At 39.9% G+C, this 22,867-nt stretch overlaps 1 protein-coding gene across 4 annotated transcripts in view; it reads left to right on the plus strand.

Annotated features, from left to right (window-relative positions):
* Xpo4 (exportin 4) overlaps positions 1–22,867 on the plus strand; it is a 126,467-nt gene that overhangs the window by 37,628 nt on the left and 65,972 nt on the right. For all 4 annotated transcript variants that reach the window (XM_045154135.1, XM_045154136.1, XM_045154137.1 and 1 more), the window contains 3 exons: positions 2,203–2,341; positions 15,567–15,683; positions 16,370–16,523. In XM_045154135.1, the coding sequence (XP_045010070.1) occupies positions 2,203–2,341; positions 15,567–15,683; positions 16,370–16,523 (410 nt within the window). The remainder of the gene's footprint in view (positions 1–2,202; positions 2,342–15,566; positions 15,684–16,369; positions 16,524–22,867) is intronic.

Raw genomic sequence — 22,867 nt, forward strand, 5'->3', positions numbered from 1 at the left:
AGGAATTAATTTATGGAAGTCTTCTATAAGAACTCAATAAAGGTTATTTGCTTTCTAATAATTTCCAATTCTTGCCCATAGAGATATTTAGGACTAGCTTTGTGTATATTTCTAGCAATTTAGTCTATATGAAACTATTTTATGCCCCCCTTGTAGTGCAAAATTTACCCTTTGGTCAGTATTTTTGCCTTTTAAGCATTCATTTTCTTAATGAATGGTTTGTCTGTGTCTACTTATTTATTTGAGAGACAGACACACAAAAGGAGGCAGACAGAAGGAGGGCGAGTATGGGCACAGTAGGGCCTACTGCCGCCATATGGACTCCAGATGCACGTGTCACCTTGTGCATCTGGCTTTACGTGGATACTGGGGAATCGACTTTCTAGCAGGCACCTTTAACCACTGAACCATCTGTTCAACCTGAGCCTGTGTTTTGAAGGAGTATTTTTCATTTTATTCTTACCATAGGGACATATGTTTATTTATTTGTATAATGTGTAGCAACTGCCTTCTGTGTGCGAGAGAACGAGTTTTACACACACAGGTACACTTAAGAGTGGGGGTCATCTTTAAGGTGAAGGTAAATAGCACTGAAAGACCTTCCGTGTCACCACGCCAGTGCCTTGGGAGCTCATCGTAATTACTTTCTGGAGAAAGTTACATCATTTTCTTGGCAGAGGCCTGGCAAGAAAGAATATAGAGCCAGGAACTGAAAAAAATTCTGTATACCTGCAGTTTTGAATGTATGTAAAAAGTGAAGTCAGATTGCAGAGCAGGCTGTTGTCAGTGGGTGACTGTATAATGTCCAAACTGGGACACCTTTGGGAGTGAAAGTAAGCACTATTGGTGATAAATCTGTACAACAGATAAATTAAGACTTTTCCTGAAAAGCCAAGGAGAGTTCCCATTGCCATTAATCCATTAAGCCATGGAAAGGAGTCTGGGCTGGTCCTAGTGGCACAAAGTTGTTTCTTTGTGGCATTGGAGAGGCTGTATTATAACATTGATTTTTTTTTTTCTTTTTTTCTTTTTGGTTTTTCGAGGTAGGGTCTTACTCTAGCCCAGGCTGACCTGAAAATTCACTATGCTGTCTCAGGGTGGCCTCCAACTCATGGCAGTCCTCCTACCTCTGCCTCCCAAGTGCTGGGATTAAAGGTGTGCGCCACCACGCCCGGCTAATATTGATATTTTTGAGCTAACCTTTAAGAAGAGGTTTAGAAAAGGCTGTAGTTGAAGTCTCTATGCCCTTGTGATTGATAGGCTTCAAAAACTGTTGTCACCCAGAAGAAAAGAATTTGTATGTTTTCATAATATACCTTGGATGGCTGGAATTTTACCTTTTCATATTAAAAGATCAGGGAGATACTGCTGGTTGGAAGTGGATATTAGATCAGAATTTATCTTAATCTTTTTTTGTTGTTTTTTTTTTTTTTTTGTTTTTTTCGAGGTAGGGTCTCTGGTCCAGGCTGACCTGGAATTAACTCTGTCATCTCAGGGTGGCCTTGAACTCATGGCAATCCTCCTACCTCTGCCTCCCGAGTGCTGGGATTAAAGGCGTGCGCCACCACGCCCGGCTTTATCTTAATCTTAATCTTAGTGATCCCTGCCCCTTTTAGCAGGGGAACACTGACTTCACATCCACTCAACACTGCATGAAATGTTTAGTGTGTATGTAGTGGGGCTTAGTCCTTGGGGGCACAGTGGTTTGTTTGTTTGTTTTAGCTTTTTTTGAGCAAGATTTCAAGGTTTTAAGTAGCCCTGGCTGGCCCAGAATTCACTATAGCTTAGGTTAGTATAGAACATTAAGTCTTTATTACCCTGTCAGTATTATCCCCAGTTTAAAGATGAGAGAACTGGGACTTGACTTTGTGCTGTATTGCACAAGGCCATAGGCCAGTAAATAGAAGCTGGATTTGAGCCTGGGTCTCTGGTTTCAAAGTTCAGTCTGTACAAACCTGTACATAACCCAGTAGACTGTACTACTTTCATATGTAAGTGGTACATAACCCAATAGATTATATTACACTCAAATGTAAGTGACATTGTTAGTCAGTTTGTGCAAGCCAGTTCATAACCCAATAGACTGTACTACTCTCATATGTAAGTGGCATTTTTAAGAGATTCAAGCATAGTGAGAAATTTAGGAGTATTTTTATATTAGATTGAGGTACATGCTTTCATAACAATTTTTATGTTTTACAGCCTCCAAAAGTATGTTCGGGAACAGATTCTATTAGCAGTAGCAGTAATCGTAAAACGAGGATCATTAGATAAATCAATTGATTGCAAAAGCATTTTTCATGAAGTGAGCCAATTGATTAGTAGTGGCAATCCCACTGTGGTAAGTATGCTAACTACTGTTTTTTTTAATATTTTGTTTTTATTTATTTATTTGAGAGAGAGTGAAAAGGAGGGAAAGAAAAAAGAGAAAATGGGCACGCCAGGGCTTCCGGCTGCTACAAGAACTCCAGATGCATGCACCACCTTGTGCATGTGGTTTACATGGGTCCTAGGGAATTGCACCTGGCTCCTTCCACTTTGCAGGCAAACGCCTTAACTACTAAGCCATCTCTTCAGCCCTAACAAGTGGTTTTTATAAATATTTTTAAAAAGGTTCGCTGGGCAAGGTAGCACATGCATTTAATCCCAGCACTTGAGAGGTAGAGATAAGAGGATGGCTGTGAGTTCGAGGCCACCCTGAGACTACATAGTGAATTCTCAGTCAGCCTGGGCTAGAGTAAGACCCTACCTTGAAAAACCACACACATACAAAAAAGTTTAATTTTGTTTTCCTATGTAAACCTACATAAACCAGGTGGTATTGTTAGGTTGAACAGACATAAAAATAAAAGAGGAACTGGTTAGAAAGAAGGGGATTGATAGAAGGGGTTATGGAGGCAAGACAAAAGAAAACAATAGGAGGATAATGATCAAAATGCATTATGTACATGTATAAAAATGTCAAGTAAAATATTTTTGCTTTTTTTTTAAAGAACAAACTGAGTTTGGTAGCACATGGCTTTAATCCCAGCACTTGGGAGGCCAAGGTAGGGTGAGTTTGAGGCCAGCCTGAGCCTACATAGTGAATTCTAGGTCAGTCTGGTCTAGAGTGAGACTCTACCTTGAACTTTCCCTCCCCCCCAAAAATAAAAGAACGGTAGCCTTACATCTGTTCAACCTAACAATGCCACCTGGAACCGTGGTATACTTTGGCTGATTAGTAAGGCAATATTGATGATTTTTGCCATGTTCAATATTATTTTATATTTAATTCAAACATGTTTTGATCATAGTCCTCACTCATTACTTCCTTTTGACTTCCTTCCCCAACCCTTTCCTGCAATCCCCTTCTGGCTAACCAGTTCCTCTTCTGTTTTTGTGTCCTCTTTTTTGCCTTCCTCTATAATCTATGATAGCATGTTGATGACTCAATATTGTGCACATCTTACACAGGTAACAACCACCACTGTGAAGTCATGAATACAATAGCTACCTCATGTCTAGAAGACAGCATTCCAAAGCATTCCTTCTGATCCTTTGGCTCTTAGATCTTTTCACACCTCTTCTGCACTGTTCCCTGAGCCTTGGAGAGTGTGATGTAGATGTCTCATTCAGTACTGAGCACTCAACTGTCACTTCCTCTCAGCACTGTGACAAGTTTTAAGTGTCCTCTGTTGTCATATCATCTGCAAAAAGAAGCTTCTCTGAACAAAAGCAAGAGCCACATTAGTTTATGAGCATAATATAAATATTTAAAGGGCACAACATTTTTTTTAGTCAAACAACAGTAGTAGCTTCCCACCTAGGGCTGATGACCTTCTAAGCCATTGGCTTTTGAATAGGTTTCCATTATCAGGCATGAATTTCCTCCTGTGTAGTAGACCTCAAATATAATCTAGAGTAGTTGGTTACCCCCATAGCAGCCATGCCACTACTGCACTGGTAGGCACATGTTCCTGGCTAGTCAGTTGTATAGGTCACAGTGTTCACTGTTGGTGAAGACTGTTGGTGACTTTTCTCTCCCAGCATCCTGATTAGCACTTTGCAGCACTGTGACAGCTAGTGAGCAGGGAGGAGTCTTACAGCTCACTTGTAGCTTGATTTCTCAGTGTCCTGCAACTGAAAGCATAAGGTATCTTCAGCAATACAGTCTTACCATCTTGTTCTGATGGGCAAACAAGAACTATTGAAATGGTCTATATTGTTTTGAGGACCTTCTGGGCCTTCCTGACCAACAACTCACTGGGAGGCATCTCACCCCTGGCACTGGCATTTTCCTGTAACAACCTGTGACCTGGCAGGGTTGGATAATGCTGAGCTCAGAAGCCATAGGTATAACTTTTATTGACAATTTTCATATGGGTGTGTAATGTACTTTTAATGTTTTATTGACAATTTCGATGCATGTGCATAATATATTTTGATCATAATACCCCTCCCATTACTTTTTGTTTTTGTTCATGTGTGAGTGGAGGCATGTGCATGCCATGATGGGCATATGGAGGTCATAGGACAATTTTCAGGTCTATTCTTGCCTGTCCACCTCATTTGAGGCAGGGCTTCTTGGCCTATATATTTTTTTTTTTTCCCTTCTGCTTTTTGAGGTAAGCAATCACTCTAGCACAGGCTGACCTGGGATTCACTATGTAGTCTCAGGGTAGCCTTGAGCTCAAGGCAATCCTCCTACCTCGGCCTCCTGAGTGCTGGGGTTAAAGGTGTGTGCCACCACGCCCAGCCTCTCATCCTGTATTCTTGTTCTACTGTTTTTGCTGGGCTAGCCACAGTCTTCCAGGAAATTCTGTGTGTGCCTTGCAGCCTGCCGTCAGCATCAGCATGCTGAGATTATAAAAGCCTGCTACAGCTTCCAGCTTTTTATATAGGGTCTGGGGATTGAACTCAGGAACTCCTGCTTGAGTGGCAGGTACTTGATTTGCTGAGCCATCTCTCAGTTCCACTTACTAGAACTTTTTTCCTCTACCCTAAGCCTCTGTATTTTTTTCATTTTTCTTGGTGTTATGTAATGCTTTAAGAAGTATTGTGGTCTTGGTTCCCAGCAGATGGTTTTATGGAAAGTCTGAGAGGCATAGGGAAACTTTCCCTCCTAGAATATACTCAAACAATTTAATTTAACTAAACAAACAAGGTAGGGTTTCGCTGTAGCCCAGGCTGACCTGGAATTCACTATGTAGTGTCAGGGTGGCCTTGAACTCATGGTGATCATCGTACCTCTGCCTCCCAAGTGCTGGGAAGTTTAGTTTTAATTTAAGTTAGCATGTAAGGCAAAATTTAAGTTTATTTTGTTTTATTTCCTTTGAAAGTAGTAAGCCTTGTAAAGGTGTTTAATTCAGTATTTAAGCCTCCTTCCTCTTTGCCTTGTTGGAGAGAAGTGGGTGAGAAATTCACTTGTCTGCCCAGAGCTGCCCCTGGATGTGATAGCCAAGTTAATCTCTCTTATCACAAATTCTCATTGATGTTTGCTTAGAAGAACAGCTGAAGATCTGGTGTATAGTATGGCAATCTTTCATACAGTTTATTCTTGGTAATAAAGATCCTGAGACAAAAGCCAGGCTATTATAAGAGACAATCCTCCCTCTGAACAAGAGCATTCTATTTTGTCAGCTGGAGTTAGTATTTGAGTATCTTGTTCTTATGACAGTAAGCTGGCGTGGCAAGCTTGCTATCTCTGAGGGTTATTTTCTCACCAGCATGGAACTGGTGGCTTTGAGTAGAAATAATGCTGCTGTAAGATTTAATGTAAAAACAGAATTCTTTAAAATTATTAGCTAGTGAATTAATTTGTGAATTTTTATGAATGAAAGAAGACATACTATAAAGACTTTATTTTTTTTGAGACAGTCTCATGTATCCCAGTACTAGGATGACAAGCATATGCCACAACACTGAGTTTTATGTGGTACTAGGGATCAAACCCAGAGCTTTGTGCATGTTAGGCAGGCACTCTACCAACTGAGCTAGTCCCCAGCACCCCCCCCTTTTTTTTTTTGAGGTAGCGTCTCACTCTAGCCCAGGCTGACCTGGATTTCACTGTGTAGTCTCAAGGTGGCCTCGAACTTATGGCGGTCCTCCTACCTCTGCCTCCCAAGTGCTGAGATTAAAGGCATGCGCGATCATTCCCAGCTCCCAGCCTGTTTTTTTAAAAGTTTGAGACTCATTGTCTTGACTTGTATTTGTTTTACCTATTTAAAAGTTCATTTTCAAATTTATAAAGTTAAGAAAAATAGATACCATGTCATGTGCTTATTGTCCTGCTTGTGTCAACACAGTGTTAGCAATATTTTTTTGAGCATATATTATTTTTAATCTTTGTATATATGTGTAGTGTGTTTATAGGGATTTTTCTCTTTTTTAAAATATTTATTTATGAGAGAAAGAATGAGAGGGAGAGAGGGATATGGGTATGCCAGGGCCTCCTGCTTCAGCAAACAAACTCCAAATATAGGCTCTACTTTGTGTATTTGGCTTTAGGTGGGTACTGGGAAGTTCAGCCCGTCTTTCAGGCTTTACAAACAAGTGCCTTTAACTACTGAACTGTCTCTCCAGCTTTTTTCTTTTAATATTTTATTTTATTTATTTATTTGACAGAAAGAAAGTGGGAGAGAGTGAGAGAGAGCCTCCAGCCATTGCAAATGAACTCCAGATGCATGTGCCATCTTGTGCATCTGGCTATTGTGGGCCCTGGGGAATCAAACCTGGGTCCTTTGGGTTTGCAGGCAAACACCTTAACTGCTAAGTCATCCCTCCAGCCTGGGTTCTCCTCTTTCTCTGTCTCATCTTGTCATAGGAGAACTGGAATTATAGATGCACACTACTACATCCAGCTTTACATGGGTTCTGGGATCTGAACTTAGGTCCTCACATTTGAATGGCAACTATTTTACCAGCAGAACCATTTCCCCGGTCCTAGCATCTTCTGTTTTCAAGTGATAACTTACCTTGGAATTCTAACTTGGAATACCATAGATGAAGTAGGATCAAATAATATTTAATTTTTATGGTAACTATAAAAATACTACTTCTGCTTGATCACCCTAAATCAGACTACCAACAGGCCTGCCATGGCTCAGGGAACATTGTGGAAGAGGGTGCAGAAATAGTGTAAGAGCTGCAGAGTTTGTGGGAATACCCTGAGGCACAGTTCCCCCACTATCCCATTGAGACTAACTGAGGCTTCATGATCCCACAGTGAATCCCATAACCCCACTGAGGAGGGTCCCAGGAAAATGGGAATAGGGGAAAAGGAATAAAAGAGTATAATCTGCTATTTAAAAAAAAAGTACTACTGCTGTAGCTGGGAAGATGACTAAGTGGCTAAAGGTACTTGTTTGCAAAGCCTACTGGCTCAAGTTCAGTTTTCCAGGACCCATATAAAACCAGATGCACAAAGCGGTGTGCACACCTGGACTTCTTTGGAGCTCCAGTTCACCCCTTCCTTCTCTCTCTTTCTCAGTGAGTAAATAAAATTTGAAAAACACTTCTGCTTTACCTTATCATAACTGCTATACTTACAGAATATTTGTATAGCATCTTATTTAATTTGAATCTAAGGCAATTGTGAGTTAGGCAGGACAGAGCAAAGGAGCCTTTTGTATATGAGAATTCTGTTGTCATGATAAATGAAGTGCCTTGCCCATGCTTATGTGGAGTAAGAAAATTTAAACTGTTAGAACATAAGTTTTCTGGTCAAAATAGGATTCTTATACTCCTAAGGAGATCTAAGAGAGCATTTGCTTGTTTGTTTATTTTGAGGCAAGATCTTACTGTAGCCTAGGCTGACCTGGAACTTGCTTTGTAGCCCAGGCTGGCCTTGAACTCAAATCTATCCTCCCATCTCAGCCTCCCAAGTGCTGGGATTAAGTGCATGAGCCACCACACCTAGCAAGAGAACATTTTTTATTTTAATGCATTTTAGATACAGGCTTAATAAATTTGGTTACTTGGTTTCTAACTGAATATAAATGATCAGTCTGAAATGAACTTGCTGGTTATAGTCAAGTTGTCATCACAGTGAGCAAGAGGCCACAACAAAGGTCACTTAAAACCTGTGAAGCAGACATAAATCACAAGTGTGGCAATCTGGTGCCACTTCTTCAAAGGCTGTAAGACCCCTTTTATGTGAGTAGCTCCAAGTTGTCACTTGATTCAGTATCATATAGTAACTGCTGTAGAAATGATTCTTCTAGAAAAATGTAACCAAAGTAAATTGTGTTATTTTCTTGTTGAACTTGGGAAATACTAGATACTATTTTTATGATCTTAGATAAATGAAGCATTCTTAGATTAACCTCTAACAAGTCTTTAAATTTATAGTAATGTTGCTGATCAAATCATCTATTGTTACTCAGTCAACTTTCATCAAATTTCACTGAAATTATTTATGACAGCTTTTGTTTCTGACCTCTTAAGTATCAGAGCACTGCTGTCTCCAGCTCAGAGTAATATCTAACCTTGACTGACAAAGGGCAGAGGCAGCGCCTGCAAGTGTGGGTGGTTAGATGGGACCTGAGCACTGACTGCCTGCCGCAAGTAAATAAGAGCTTTCTTCAGGAGTGAGACCAGTCAGGGCTGGCCTTTTTTTCTCCATTCCCTCCTGGGAAGTTCTTGGGAGCTCATTTTAAGTTTGCTTTCCTAGCTGTATATTCATTACAACACAGTGTGAGAGCAACTTCACCATAGGGGATTTAATTATCAGTTAAATACTGAAAATGAGTGAACATATTTGGAAGTGAGTCCTAGACATTTGTGATGTGTTGATTTCATGAATAAGGAGAAATATTTGGTTGATATATGTCCAAGTGCCTTGCTCTCTTGGTGTATAAACCATGCGTAATTGCTCACTTTTCACAATGAATGAATCTATTCATTTAGCTCGTTTGTGTCAGTAGTATAGTGTAATTAGGTTTTATGATGTTAATCTCATAACTTTACCAGACTTCCAAATGAAGAAGCTATTAAGAAGCTGGTTACCTTTTCTTTGTTTCTTTGTTTTTCAAGCTAGGCTCTTACTCTAGCTCAGGCTGACCTGGAATTCCCTGTTTAGTCTCAGTTTGGTCTCCAGCTCACAGCAATCCTCCTAGTACCTAGACCTCCAGAGTGCTGGAGTTAAAGGTGTGTGACCTGGCTTAAACTGGTTACCCTTAATAATGAAAATGTCTAACTGAATTTAGTTCTTTGAGAAGCTGGTGATTTTAGGTAGCTAAAAACAGTATCTGATCTCTATATGCTATTCACATTTTTATGTTACTAAGTGTAAGTGGTATATATAGGTAGAAAATGGTTCTTTTTTTGTTTTCCTTTGGTTCTTCGAGGTAGGGTCTCATTTGTCGCCCGGGCTGACCTAGAATTCACTATGGAGTTGCAGGGTGGCCTCGAACTCACAGCATTCCTCCTACCTCTGCCTCCCAAGTGCTGGGATTAAAGGCATGCACCACCAGCAGAAAATAGTTTTTAGAGATTTCTCTTTGTTCCGAAGTGGAAAGTGGAAAGAAGGATATAAAATAATATGTGAACTGATAGCAACAGTATAAACATAATGCATATCATGCACTAGGAAATTAAAAGTTGCCAGGTGTGGTGGCACACGCCTTTAATCCCAGTACTCAAAGGTAGGAAAGAGGATAACCATGAGTTCAAGGCCACCCTGAGACTACATAGAGAATTCCAGGTCAGCCTGAGCTAAAGTGAGACCCTACCTCGAAAAACCAAAAAAGAAATTAACAGTTATACATAGTTGGGCATGGCGACACTCACCTTTAATCCTAGCACTAAGGAGATTGAGGTAGGAGGATTGCTGCGAGTTTGTGGTCAGCTTATTTGAGAGCAACAGGACAGAGAAAGAGGGAGGGAGAGAGAGGGAGAGAGAGAGACTGGGTGCGCCAGGGCTTCCAGCCACTGCAAACAAACTCCAGATGTGTGCACCCCCTTGTGCATCTGGCTAACGTGGGTCCTGGGGAATCGAGCCTCGAACTGGGGTCCTTAGGCTTCACAGGCAAGCACTTAACTCCTAAGCTATCTCCAGCCCCTTCAAGTCTGTTTTTTGAGATGATATATTGCTTTTTTTTTTTATGATTTAAGAACAAATAGGTCTTCTGTTCATGGAGCTAAGCCTATACAGAAAATGCACTTTTTTCTTGATTCTCATGTATTAAGAATAAGGATGTTGAGCAGGGCGTGGTAGCACACACCTTTAATCCTAGCACTCGGAGGCAGAGGTAGGAGGATCGCTGTGAGTTCATGGCCACCCTGAGACTACATAGTTAATTTCAGGTCAGCCTGGACCAGAGTGAGACCCTACCTCGAAAACAAAAAACAAAAAACAAAAAAGAATAAGGATGAATTTGCTTTTGTGGGTGAATTTGTGTATCATTAGTGTGAAACTTTGCTGCTTGTGAGAGATATTTACAGATGTATGTGGTCTCTATAGCTCCTTGTGTTTCTGCTGACACTTATTGGGAGCCTGTTTCCTTATATGCCAGTGATTTCCTCTTAGGAAATATTTATTACACATGAAAGTGATCCTTTATTATAGTACATGCTATTTTAATAGTCAGAGGTATGGTATTGTACTGAGAATTTGAATGTAGACATTGATTAAAATTATGCTAATTTGTCACTGCAATATCTCTATCACACCTTCTAAGGCTCAGGGTCCATTGCAGAAAAGGCAGCGTAAAGAATGTAAGAGCCAAAGGAAGGGTAGGACTCCTTACAACGTGCTCCTCCAGACAGAAAATGGCCTGGATATCCATGACCTCACAGTGTCTGACACTACCTACACAAGGCCATCGTAATAGAAGGAAAAGATCATGACATCGAAATAAAAGAGACTGATTGAGAGGGGGAGGGGATATGATAGAGAATGGAGTTTCAAAGGGGAAAGTGGGGGGAGGGAGGGCATTACCATAGATATTGTTTACAATCATGGAAGTGGTTTAAAAAAACAATAAATTTAAAAAAACTATGCTAATTTGTGAAAGCACTCAAAATATTAATCTAGGGCCTAGGGAGGAGGCCCAGTGGTTAAAGTTGCTTGTTTGCAAAGCCTGCTGGCCTAGGTTTGATTTCCCAGTACCACATCGAGCCACATACACAAAATGACACATGTGTCTGAGTTTCTTTGCAGTGGGGGAGGCCTTGGTGTACTTATTTTCACACTGGAAACACTCTGTGTTTCTCTGTTAAGTAAATAAATAAAGTTTTTAAAAGTCTGTGGCAAATTATAAATTACTTGTGGAAAATTATCACAGATCATTTATTTATAGAAAATGATGACAGTTTGCATTTAACAAGTTCTAGATTTAAAAAACTTTCAGGCTGGAGAAATGTCTTAGTGGTTAAGGTCGTTACCTGCAAAGTCTAATGACATGGGTTCAATTCCCCAGTACCCACATAAGCCAGTTGCACATGGTGACACATGCATTTGGAGTTCCTTTTAAGTGACTGGAGGCCCTGTTGTGCCCATTTCTCTGTTTATCTGCCGCCTTCTCTCTTAAATAAATAAATTAAAAAAAAATACAAAAATAATAAAACTTCCAATATTTTTGTAAGTTTTTTTTGGGGGGATGTTCTGTGGTTAGTAGATTGCTTATCTCATCTTGAGATTTTGGAATTAGTTTTCTTTTTTCCTAAGAAAAATTTCTCCAACACTTATGTTTCTGTAACATACTCATTGAAGTCTAGAAAAGTGAAGACTAAAACTTAGGTAAACATAGGGTACTAAAAACTGTTATCAAAGAGGTACCTTCAGAATCATAGGTTCTCAGAATTTGTGAGGACATTGTACATTTTATTAATTTAAGCTATTTGTTAAATAATTATCATTATTATCATATACATATACATATGCTTTTGTTTTTGTTTTTTTGATATTTCAAAATAGGGTCTCACTGTAGCGTAGGCTGACTGGGAATTCACTGTATAGTGTCAGCATGGCCTTGAACTCACAGTGATCCATCTACCTCAGCCTTCTGTGTTGGGATTCAAGGCGTGTGCCACCACACCTGAGAGAGAGAGAGAAAGAGAGGGAGAAAATGGGCCTCCCACTGTTTGTCTCTTTGTGTATGTGGCGTTAGATGGGTATTGAGGAATCGAACTTGGATTGTTAGGCTTTATGGGCAAGTGCCTTAACCATTGAGTCATCTCTCCAGCCCAAAGGAAGCCTTTTTTTATTTTTGTTTTTTGAGGCAGGGTCTCTAGTTCAGGCTGACCTGGAATTCACTATGTAGTCTCAGGGTGGCCTGAACTCATGGTGATCTTCCTACCTCTACCTCCTAAGTGTTGGGATTAAATGCATGTGCCAACACACCTGGCAGGAAGCCATTTTTTTTTTAAATTTAACCAGTTATGTGGTCAGATTTACATTTTAACTTGCCTGCCTGCTTGCCTGCCTGCCTGCCTGCCTGCCTGCCTGCCTTCCTTCCTTCCTTCCTTCCTCTCTCTTTCTTTTATGTTTTTTTCTTTTTAAACTTTTATTTATTTATTTGAGAATGACAGACAGAGAGGGAAAGAAGCAGAGAAAGAGAGAATGGGCGTGCCAGGGCCTCCAGCCACTGAAAACAAACTCCAGATGCATGCGCCCCCTTGTGCATCTGGCTTATGTGGGTCCTGGGCAATTGAGCCTCGAACCAGGGTCCTTAGGCTTTACAGGCAAGCACACTGCTAAGCCATCTCTCCAGGAAGCCATTTTTAACATTACAGTTTTGTCCACTTAAAAATGAAGGCATTTTACTTGATAAGTTTCTAAAATCTTTTCAACTGTAAAATGAGGCATGTGATAAACTGTGTTCTGCATGAGAGGTGCTTGTGCCTGATTGCCTGATTTCTCATGCAGTCATGCACAAGCAGTTAAACAGGCATACTTTTTCTTGATGATTTAGAGATGAGGGGACTTTTGTATAGAAATGAATGTATACTTTGAAATAAAATTACAGAATGGAAAGTACAGAGTTGAGCTCACTGGTAAGACTGCTTACCTATTGACCACACAATACAATGTCTGGGTTCAATTTCCAGTAGAGCTAACAAATGATAACAAAGTATGTGTGCACTACACTAGGAGCATTCAGAGAACTTTTATCATGAAAGAAGGCATCCTTGATTGATAACTTCAGATTCCCAGCATACATAAAATATTATTTGTATAGTCATGCTTATTTTAGTTAAGATTAAGAGATAAGCAGGAACTCATTTTCTTTTTTTTACTGTTTTAAAATTTATATTCTGCAAAGAAAAATTTTAGATTAAAAAGAAGTAGTATGTTGGTTCCCCATGTAACCATTACCCACCTTGAATAAAAACCCCACCAGTCTTGGGGAATGTAACTTTATGTGTATTTGCTGATATTTGCCAAGATAAACATCTATAAGGTCAAGGTACTAACATCAGAAGCATTTCTGAGCACAGATGTTGCAGTTGGTGGGGTGGGTCCCTCCCCCTGTGTTCAGCTGTTGTATAAGCTTGCAGAAATAGTATCATCCTGACTTTAATCTTTCGGTTGTTCTGAGGTAGTGTGCATATTTCTGTGTAACCCCTGGAACTGTGCCAAAACAATTCCTATTCCTTTTTTAAAAAGATTACTTTTATTTTTATTTACTTATTGGAGACAGAAGAGAGAGAGAGTGTGTGTGTGTGAATGGGTGTGTCAGGGCCTCTGGCCACTGCGAACGAACTCCAGACACAAGCGCCACCATGTGCATCTGGTTTACGTGAGACCTGGAGGATCGAACTGGGGTCCTTAGGCTTTGTAGGCATGCGCCTTAACTGCTAGGCCATCTCTATAGCCCACAATTCATATTCTTATCTCTATCCTTGGTACCTTGACTGCAAATAGTCTGAATACAATTAATGAATTGATAGTCTTAAGTCTATCAGATAGAATAATTAAGATGGAAACACTTCTTTTTTTTTTTTTTAAACAATGAGGTATTACCTGTTTGATATTTTCTAGCTCATGGGCCTCTGCTGCTGATTTTGGTTCCAGCTTACATACAAGACTATATACATTTGTAGCTAGGATCCACATATAAGAGAGAACATGTGACGTTTGGCTTTCTTGGCCTGGGTTACCTCACTTAGTATAATCCTTTCCAGAGCCATCCATTTCCCTGCAAATTTCATAATTTCATTTTCCTTTACCACTGAATAGAACCCCATTGTGTAGATGTACCATATCTTTATTATCCATTCATCTGTGGATGAATGTCTAGGCTGGTTCCATTTCCTAGCTATTGTGAATAGAGCAGCAATAAATATGATTGTGCAAATATCTCTAAGGTAGTGAGAAGAGTCATTAGGATATATGCCTAGGAGTGCTATAGCTGGATCATATGGCAAATCTATTTTTAGCTGTCTCAAGAACCTCCACACAGATTTCCACAATGGCTGTACCAGATTACATTTCTACCAACAGTGTAGAAGGGTTCCCCTTTTACCACAACCTCGCCGACATTTATTGTCATTTGTTTTCTTGATGGTAGTCATTCTGACAGGAGAGAGATGAAATCTCAAGGTAGTTTTAATTTGCATTTCCCTGATGGCTAAGGATGTAGAACACGTTTTTAAATTTATTATTATTATTAATAATAATTTTTTTTTTTTTTTGGTTTTTCAAGGTAGGGTCTCACTTTAGCCCAGGCTGGCCTGGAATTCACTATGGAGTCTCAGGGTGGACTTGAACTCATGGTGATCCTCCTACCTCTGCCTCCCGAGTGCTGGTTTTAAAGGCATGTGCCACCATGCTAGCCTGGCTAGAACACTTTCTTACATGTTTATATGCCATCTGTATTTCTTTTGGTGAGAACTCTCTATTTAGTTCTGTAGTCCATTTTTTGATTGGGTTGTTTGATTTCTTATTCTGTTTTTTTGAGTTCTTTGTATATTCTGGATATTAATCCTCTGCCAGATGTGTCTGTTTGATATTTTGAACACTAAAGCCTGTTTTTACTTTTCATCTGCTTGGGAATACACATTTCAAACATCAGAACATAGTTTTGAATGCTATCTGGCTATTGATAATCTCCCTCTCTAAATCACGGTTACTTCAAGTGTACAGCAAATTTGTAGGTTGTTGTGCAAGTTAAATGAAACATTCAGCATTATTTAAAAACACTACTTGAGCTGGGCGTGGTGGTGCACGCCTTTAATCCCAGCACTCAGGAGGCAGAGGTAGGATTGCCTTGAGTTCGAGGCCACCCTGAGACTCCATAGTGAATTCCAGGTCAGCCTGGGCTACAGTGAGACCCTACCTCGAAAAACCAAAAAAAAAGAAAACTACTTGAATCTTAGGCTTGAGTAGAAACATGTCTTCAGTTCCAGTATTAGATGGGTTTATAGAACTATAATCCATAAGTACTGTTAACATTTGCCAGGCCACTTTGAATGAAGAGCTAATGTTTATTAATCATAGCTAACTTTCTGATGGGTATTTAGTTAAAAGATCTAACATGGTAAGAAATAATATAGACAGAAAATATTCCATTTTGTTTGATCAGTACGTTTTGAAACAACATTGAACAAAATAATGCTTCACAATTATTTCTTCTCAAATACAGCAAACTCTGGCCTGTTCTATTCTAACTGCACTATTGAGTGAATTTTCAAGTTCAAGTAAAACTAGCAACATTGGATTGAGTATGGAATTCCATGGTAACTGCAAAAGAGTTTTTCAGGTATTTATGTTTTTGTTCTTATGTTAATTATTTGGACAATCTGCTTTTTACCCAGTCTGTTTCGAATGGAAGAATATATTTGTTTTAGATATTTAATAGCTTGTACCTGTAGGTTTGTGTTGTGTTTTCATAAGATAAAGCAAAGTGGTAGTTGAGTGAGTGGCAGTTTAAAATTGCTAAGTTTTCTCACCTTAAAACAAGAACATTAATAAGATTCATCAGTTTTTCATTTCTTATTGTATGTGTATGTAACTATCTTAATTGATAGGATTCTGTCAGCCTTAAAAATAGGACTGGCAGAATGCCCAAGAAGGCCATGTATTTAAAATGTTATTGCAGATGGTGTGGGCTCTTTGTCTCTTGCATGTATTGTTTGGCTCTGGAGTGAAGTTATGTGAAGGCATTGGCTTAAGTCCTAGGACGCTGCACCATAGCCTGTGCCTCACAGCTCTGCTGTCAAAGTCATCAGAGGCACTCCTCTCTGGAGCAGCATTAATATTACAGTAAATATAGATGAAAGCGTGCTGTGATGTAAATTCTGGATAGAGACCTCAAGATGGAAACTGGTCATGAGGAAGTAGTGTTTTCTAATGAAAATCTTAAGGTTATTGTTTGTTTTGTTTTATTCTAAAAGTCATTGCATTTTGAAGAAGTGTTTGATGCAGAAATTGACTTATTGATTATAGGAAGAAGACCTTCGTCAGATCTTCATGTTAACAGTTGAAGTTCTGCAGGAATTCAGCAGACGGGAAAACCTCAATGCACAGATGTCTTCAGTGTTTCAGCGGTACCTCGCACTTGCTAATCAAGTCTTGAGCTGGAATTTTCTTCCTCCAAATTATATCCTTTTAACAACTGACTAGGTTGAAAACATAAAATTCTATTTATACTACTTTGTTGAAGGTTGGATGTGTGGAAACATTGGTGGCAAATGATGATGCTGATCATTAACTTACAGAGTGTTTTCCTGGAATGAAAGGAGAAAGCTGAAAAATCCATTTATATTAAGAAGCAGAACCATTTTGTCCTTGGACATGCAGTTATATTGGATTTTTTTTTTTTTTTTTTTTTTTTTTTTTTGGTGGTGGTGGGGTTCTGAGGTAGGGTTTCACCCTAGCCCAGGCTGTCCTTGAACTCACAGCAATCCTTCTACCTCGCCTCCTGAGTGCTGGGATTACAGGCGTTTGCCACCACACCCAGTTTATGTTGGATGTTTAGTTGTTCTCTGATTTTGTTCTTAGGAATATTGTTCAGGCATGTGTAATAAGTTGGCAGTATGTTCTTTAGAGGCTTTTACTGGTACATATAGATAAAAATTTCATCTTAAGGAAAGTATTAGTAATGCAAAATAAGGTTAAGTGTGTTATATTTGTGTATATATGCAAAATGGCAAATATATATATATGTATTATACACACACACACATACATGCTACATATTTTCTTTTTTAAACCAGTTACCAAAGATGAGAAATTTTGTATTTTAGATATGATTCCAAAACATTTGCTTAGTGACAGGTTGAACAATGTGTTGTGGTACCTGTTACTGCAGTTCAGTTGGATAGACCGGGGTTATGGCTCATCTGATATGTGGCAAATTACTAAACCTTTCTGAGTCTTATATTTTTCAAATGTAAAATGATACGGGTTGTTGTGTCAGTTAAATAAACAACATAGTCAACATTCTCAGAGTTGGCTACTGTTCAGCAGCTCAGCACCCTTGAATAAAATAGTCTCCCCATGCAGTTAGCTCTCCATGTCATGTTTTTTTGATCTAATATACTTTGTATAGTATATGAAACTTAACATAACCTTATTTTGATGTCTTCATAGTCAACCCTATATTGGGGCTCTGGGAGTGTTTGTTTTAGGAGAAAATGACCGATTCTAAGGAGATTAGAAATGGATAATGAGCCTTACCAGTGATTTAGGATAAGGATCTGTTACATTCATGCACATAGGAGTTTGAAAACAGTAAACGTGTGAGACTTAAAGGTGCATGAGTCATAATTTTTATTTTCAAGTTGTATGGCCTAAAGGGAGATTTTGACTGAGGTATGGTCTCATTCTAGCACAGGCTGACCTGGAATTCACTCTATTCTCAGGGTGGCCTCAAACTCATGGTGATCATTCTACCTCTACCTCCTGAGTGCTGGGATTAGAATCATGCACGACCATGCCCAGCTCAAGGTAGTCATAGTGGGGCAGTGCTTGCAATGTCATTATTCACATTTTCCTTTTATTCCTATTCTTTAAGATGTCTTTACCCTAAAAGTGAATTTCATATTGTCAGTATGTTCATGTAATTATTTTGGGTTGTTAAGAAGTACATACTTTCTTTTTTGTTTTTGATTTGTTTAGTTTAATTTAATTTTATATGTAACAGGCTATACTCTTGTCCCTTCATGCCTTTCCTTGGGGCTCTCTTCAATGGGGTTATGGTATTCCATAATGTGGGGCATGAAGGCTCTAGTCAGTGCTAGTGGGGTAGCGGGAGTCCATGCTTCAGGATATTCCTACCTACTCTGTGGCTCTTAGAATCTCTCTGCCTACTCATCTGCTGTGTTCCCTGAGTCATGGCAGGCCCTTTGGCAGTCTGATTTTATGTTAAGTTCATTCTAGCCTTTGGATTTCTGCTTTGATGGGTTTTGATTGATCACTGTGTCTGCCGCCATGGCCTGGAGCTGGTTGTCAGGCTAGCATTAAGAGCAGTATTCATGTCACTGCTGCTTCTGCAATTTTTTTCTGTGTCCCCCCCCCCACCTCCTTGCAGATGTGGTAGAGGTGGCATGTCTAGTGGTGGGCAGTCAGCTATCTACTTTTCATATTGATTGATCTTGGTTCTTCCTCTTTTATTCTGCCATCTTCCCCTGGCTTGTTCACTGTTGGCAGCCACTCTAGAATGGTGTCTTGGCACTCCACCCTGTGCTCAACTCTTGTCACACAGTAGCGCTCAGCTTTTTTTTTTAATATGAATTTTTTTGAATGTTTATTTTAGAGAGAGAATATGCCACTGCAAACAAATTCCAAACGCATGTACCACTTTGTGCTTTTTATTAAAAAAAATGTTTTTATGGATTTATTTGAGACACAGAAAGAGGCAGGGTTCAACAGGGCCTCTTACCAGTGCAAATAAACTCCAGATGCATGTGGCTCTCTGTGCCTCTGGCCTGCTGTGGGTACTGAGAAATTGGACCTGAGCCATCAGGCTTTGCAAGCAAGTTCCTTTAGTACTGAAACATCTCTCCAGCCCCAGTGTAGCAGACAGCTTTGGGTTTCTGGAGATGGACTTCCAGGCCAGGCACAGTTATGGAGGAATGGATTTATTGAAGCTTACAGATCCAAGGGAGTCCCATAGTGGTAGAAGAAGCTGGCCTGCTTTCACAGGTCCAAGCAGAGACGTGGGGGCTGGTGGGGAAGCCACAAGCCAAAAAGCACACAACACACTTCAGGAACTCTAGGCAGAACTAGGCACTTGGCCTATTTTTAGATTGGAATTTCAAACCCACCACCATACCTTATGATCCACCCAGTGACACTCAAACTACAAACTAATAAAACTAATAAAAATATTGGGGCCACCTATTCAAACTACCATACCCATTTTATGCCTTTCCTGTGGGTATTGGGGAATGAAACCTTGGCAGGCAGGTTTTATTTGCAAGTGTTTTTAACTACTGAGCTATCTCCCCAGTCAAGTTTTAGATTTTTGAGATGGCATCATTGTAACCTTGACGGCCTCAAACTCATAGTAGTCCACATATCTCAGCCTCCCAGATTGGATGAGAGGCACAAGCCACTAATCCCTGCAGCCACACAGTTTCTTAGATTTACCTTTTTTTTTTTTTTTTTTTTTTCCGAGGTAGGGTTTCACTCTAGCCCAGGCTGACCTGAACTCACTAGTCTCAGGGGGGCCTTGAACTCACAGTGACTGTAGTTACATACATGTGTGACTTTGTCTAGCTTTTTACATGGGTGCTGGAGATCTAACTCATGCCAGATGAGGCCCTTAGGCTTTTTTTTTTTTTTTTTTTTTTTGGTTTTTTGAGGTAGGGTCTCACTGTAGCCCAGGATGACTTGGAATTCACTATGTAGTCTCAGGGTGGCCTCGAACTCACGGTGATCCTCCTACCTCTGCCTCCCAAGTGCTGGGATTAAAGGCGTGCGCCACCACGCCCAGCTCCCTTAGGCTTTTATCACAGCACTTTTACCCACTGAGCTATCTGCCCAGCCTCTTGTTTTGGTATTAAAGGATGGCAGAATAGGCTTTATTTATTTATTTATTTTTTGAGGTAGGGTCTCACTCTAGCTCAGTCTGACCTGGAATTTATTATGTAGTCTCAGGGTGGCCTCAAACCCATGATGATCCTCCTACCTCTGCCTTCTAAGTGCTGGGATTAAAGGTGTGCACCACTACTCCCTGCTAGACTTTAAAGAGTTCATTGTTGTTTAGGGACCGCTATAGCAAGATCTTGCTATGGAGGAATGACATTGGACCCAAGTCCTTGCCTTAGTGTTTTTCAGTAAATAAATAAGCCAAGAAGATAATGTAGTACAGGCCTCTAACCCCAGATCTCACTGCAGAGGCTGAGGCAAGAAAATTATAGTAAGCTCAGGGTCAAGGCCAGTAAGGTCAAGGTCAGTATTAAGGCCTCAACACCCCCTTCCCCATGCTCCCTCCCATAAAAGACACTGAAAAAGCTTAGGAACAGATTTCAAAAGAAACAGCCCATATGGAGCTATCAAAACATTAATTATGTATGTAGTGAAAATCAACAAAAATTACACTGCATATATTATAGCCAATTTTAAAGTGTCTGTTTCAGGGAGAAAATGTAGTTGGCCGAGAGTAACTATTTTGAAAAGAGAAACAGCTCCCTGGGAGTTTGGAAACAAAGTTTGTTTGAAAGATACACACATAGAAAATATTTTACAAAGTCCTTAGACAATGCTTTGGAAAAATAAGCACTATTACATTGTTGCCAAAGGAATAATTCCTTCTTTAAAGATCGTGAGGAGCCGGGTGTGGTGGCGCACGCCTTTAATCCCAGCACTCGAGAGGCAGAGGTGGGAGGATCGGGAGGCAGAGGTGGGAGGATCGCCGTGAGTTCAAGGCCACCCTGAGACTACAGAGTTAATTCCAGGTCAGCCTGGACCAGAGTGAGACCCTACCTCGAAAAACCAAAAAATAAAAAAATAAAAATAAAGATTGTGAGGACTGAGAGCGGTGCAAACCAATGATACTAGCGCTTGGGAGGAAGAGGCAGGAGGACCCTCCAGTACATAGTTAGTTCCAGTCTAGACCTTGTCTCAAAAAAAAAAAAAAAACAGTTTTTTTGCTGGGCATGCTAATAAATAATAAATAAAAACTATAAAAAAGATTTTGAGAATCTTTCTCATCTCTTCTATCTTTTTTTTTTGTGGACACAGCCTTTTGCAGTATAACCGTGGCTGGCCTTGAACCCACAATTCTGCCTCACCCTCCTGAATGCTGTGGTTCTCAAGGATATTTTTCTATTTTATTTTATTATTTATTTATTTATTTTGGTTTTTTTGAGGTGGAGTCTCATCTAGCTCAGGCTGACTTGGAATTAACTATGTACTCTCAGAGTGGCCTTGAACTCAGTGATCCTCCTACCTCTGCCTTCCAAGTGCTGGGATTAAAGGTGTGTGCCACCACGCCTGGCTGTTATTTTTGTTTGTTTTGTTTTTCAAGGTAAGGTCTCACTCAAGTCCTCTCGTCCAAGCTGACCTGGAACTCACTATATAGTTTCAGTCCTTGAATTCACTGCAATCCTCCTACCTCTGCCTCCCTAGTGTTGGGATTAAAGGCGTGTGCTACCATGCTTGGTTGGCTCTTTTTTCAATGTGAGAGTGAGAGGGAATGGGTACACCAGGGCCACTTGCTACTGCATACAAATTCCAGAGCAGGCAATACACTCAGCCTACTTTGGTACCAGGGAATTGAACCTTCAACCCCTGTGCTATCTCCCCAGCTCTAAAGGATACTTTTCTTCTTGGGGATTATGAGTATGTGTCCTGGTGACCAGAGACAATATAGTTCTATTTGTTGGCACACTGAACTATAACATGCTCTTCCTTTGAGTGGATTAACTTTAAGTGCAGGAAAAAGAACTTGGCACTGATATTAAACTAAGGTAGTTTGAGTACTAATGATTAAAATTAGTGTCTAGCAACACAATTCTAAGTTCTAATTTTGGCAATTATTTGGGAGATTTATCCTTCTCCTGGTATGATGTTTTCAAGGTTTTTATCCACATGGTGGGATATATCAGTAATTCATTCCCTTTTATTGCTGAGTTTTATATGAATAGACCACATGTGCACATGTATGAGGGTCTCTTGCTGCTGAAAGTGACTGCTCATCCTGCTTTATGTGGGCAGCTAGGGAATTGAACCGTGGACTGCAGACTGTGCAAGCAAGTGCCTTTAACCACTGAGCAATCTCTTCAGCCCCCACATTTTATTTTTAAGATCTCTTCATATCTGTTTGAATTTTATCATGTTCTTTGTCATGGGCTTGCTACATGGGCTAAGCTGGCCTTTAACTGGAAATCCTTCTGCCTCTGCTGCCCCTGTACTGGGAGTATAGGTGTGCACTACGTCAGTAAGTTTACCCCCACTTTATAAAAACCATATTCAATATAAAAATGCTGTGATGAAAATTCACATACAGATTTTCATTTTCTTTTTTTTTCCACTTTTTAAAAATTTTTATTAGCATTTTCCATGATTATAAAAAAATCCCATGGTAATTCCCTCCCTCCCCCCCAGATTTTCATTTTCCAAATATATTTGACAGTGAATTTAAGTAAGGGCTATTAGCTAGCTTTTAGACAGAAGTGGAAGCATCTTGAGACTCACCTTCTCCAAAAAATGTCACTATGGGAATGTCATTTTGAATATTGAGTACAAAAATGTTCCATCATGATCTCTCCCTCCATCCTGAGGTACCAGCTACTCAGGCACCCCAACACCCAGCAAAACCCTAAGGCTCTAGCATGCTGTTTGTACCATTGGTGGGAAGTCGTTAGAAGAATGGAAATATTTGTTTCAAAACCATCATTAAACCTGATATGAGAAAATCAACCAGTAGTTAAATTTTGTGAATAGACTTTTTTTCTTCAAAGGGGAAAGTTCATTTTGTAGTTTGTGAGTTCCAAA

Source organism: Jaculus jaculus, chromosome 7, assembly GCF_020740685.1.
Source record: "Jaculus jaculus isolate mJacJac1 chromosome 7, mJacJac1.mat.Y.cur, whole genome shotgun sequence".
Taxonomy (NCBI): Eukaryota; Metazoa; Chordata; class Mammalia; order Rodentia; family Dipodidae; genus Jaculus; species Jaculus jaculus.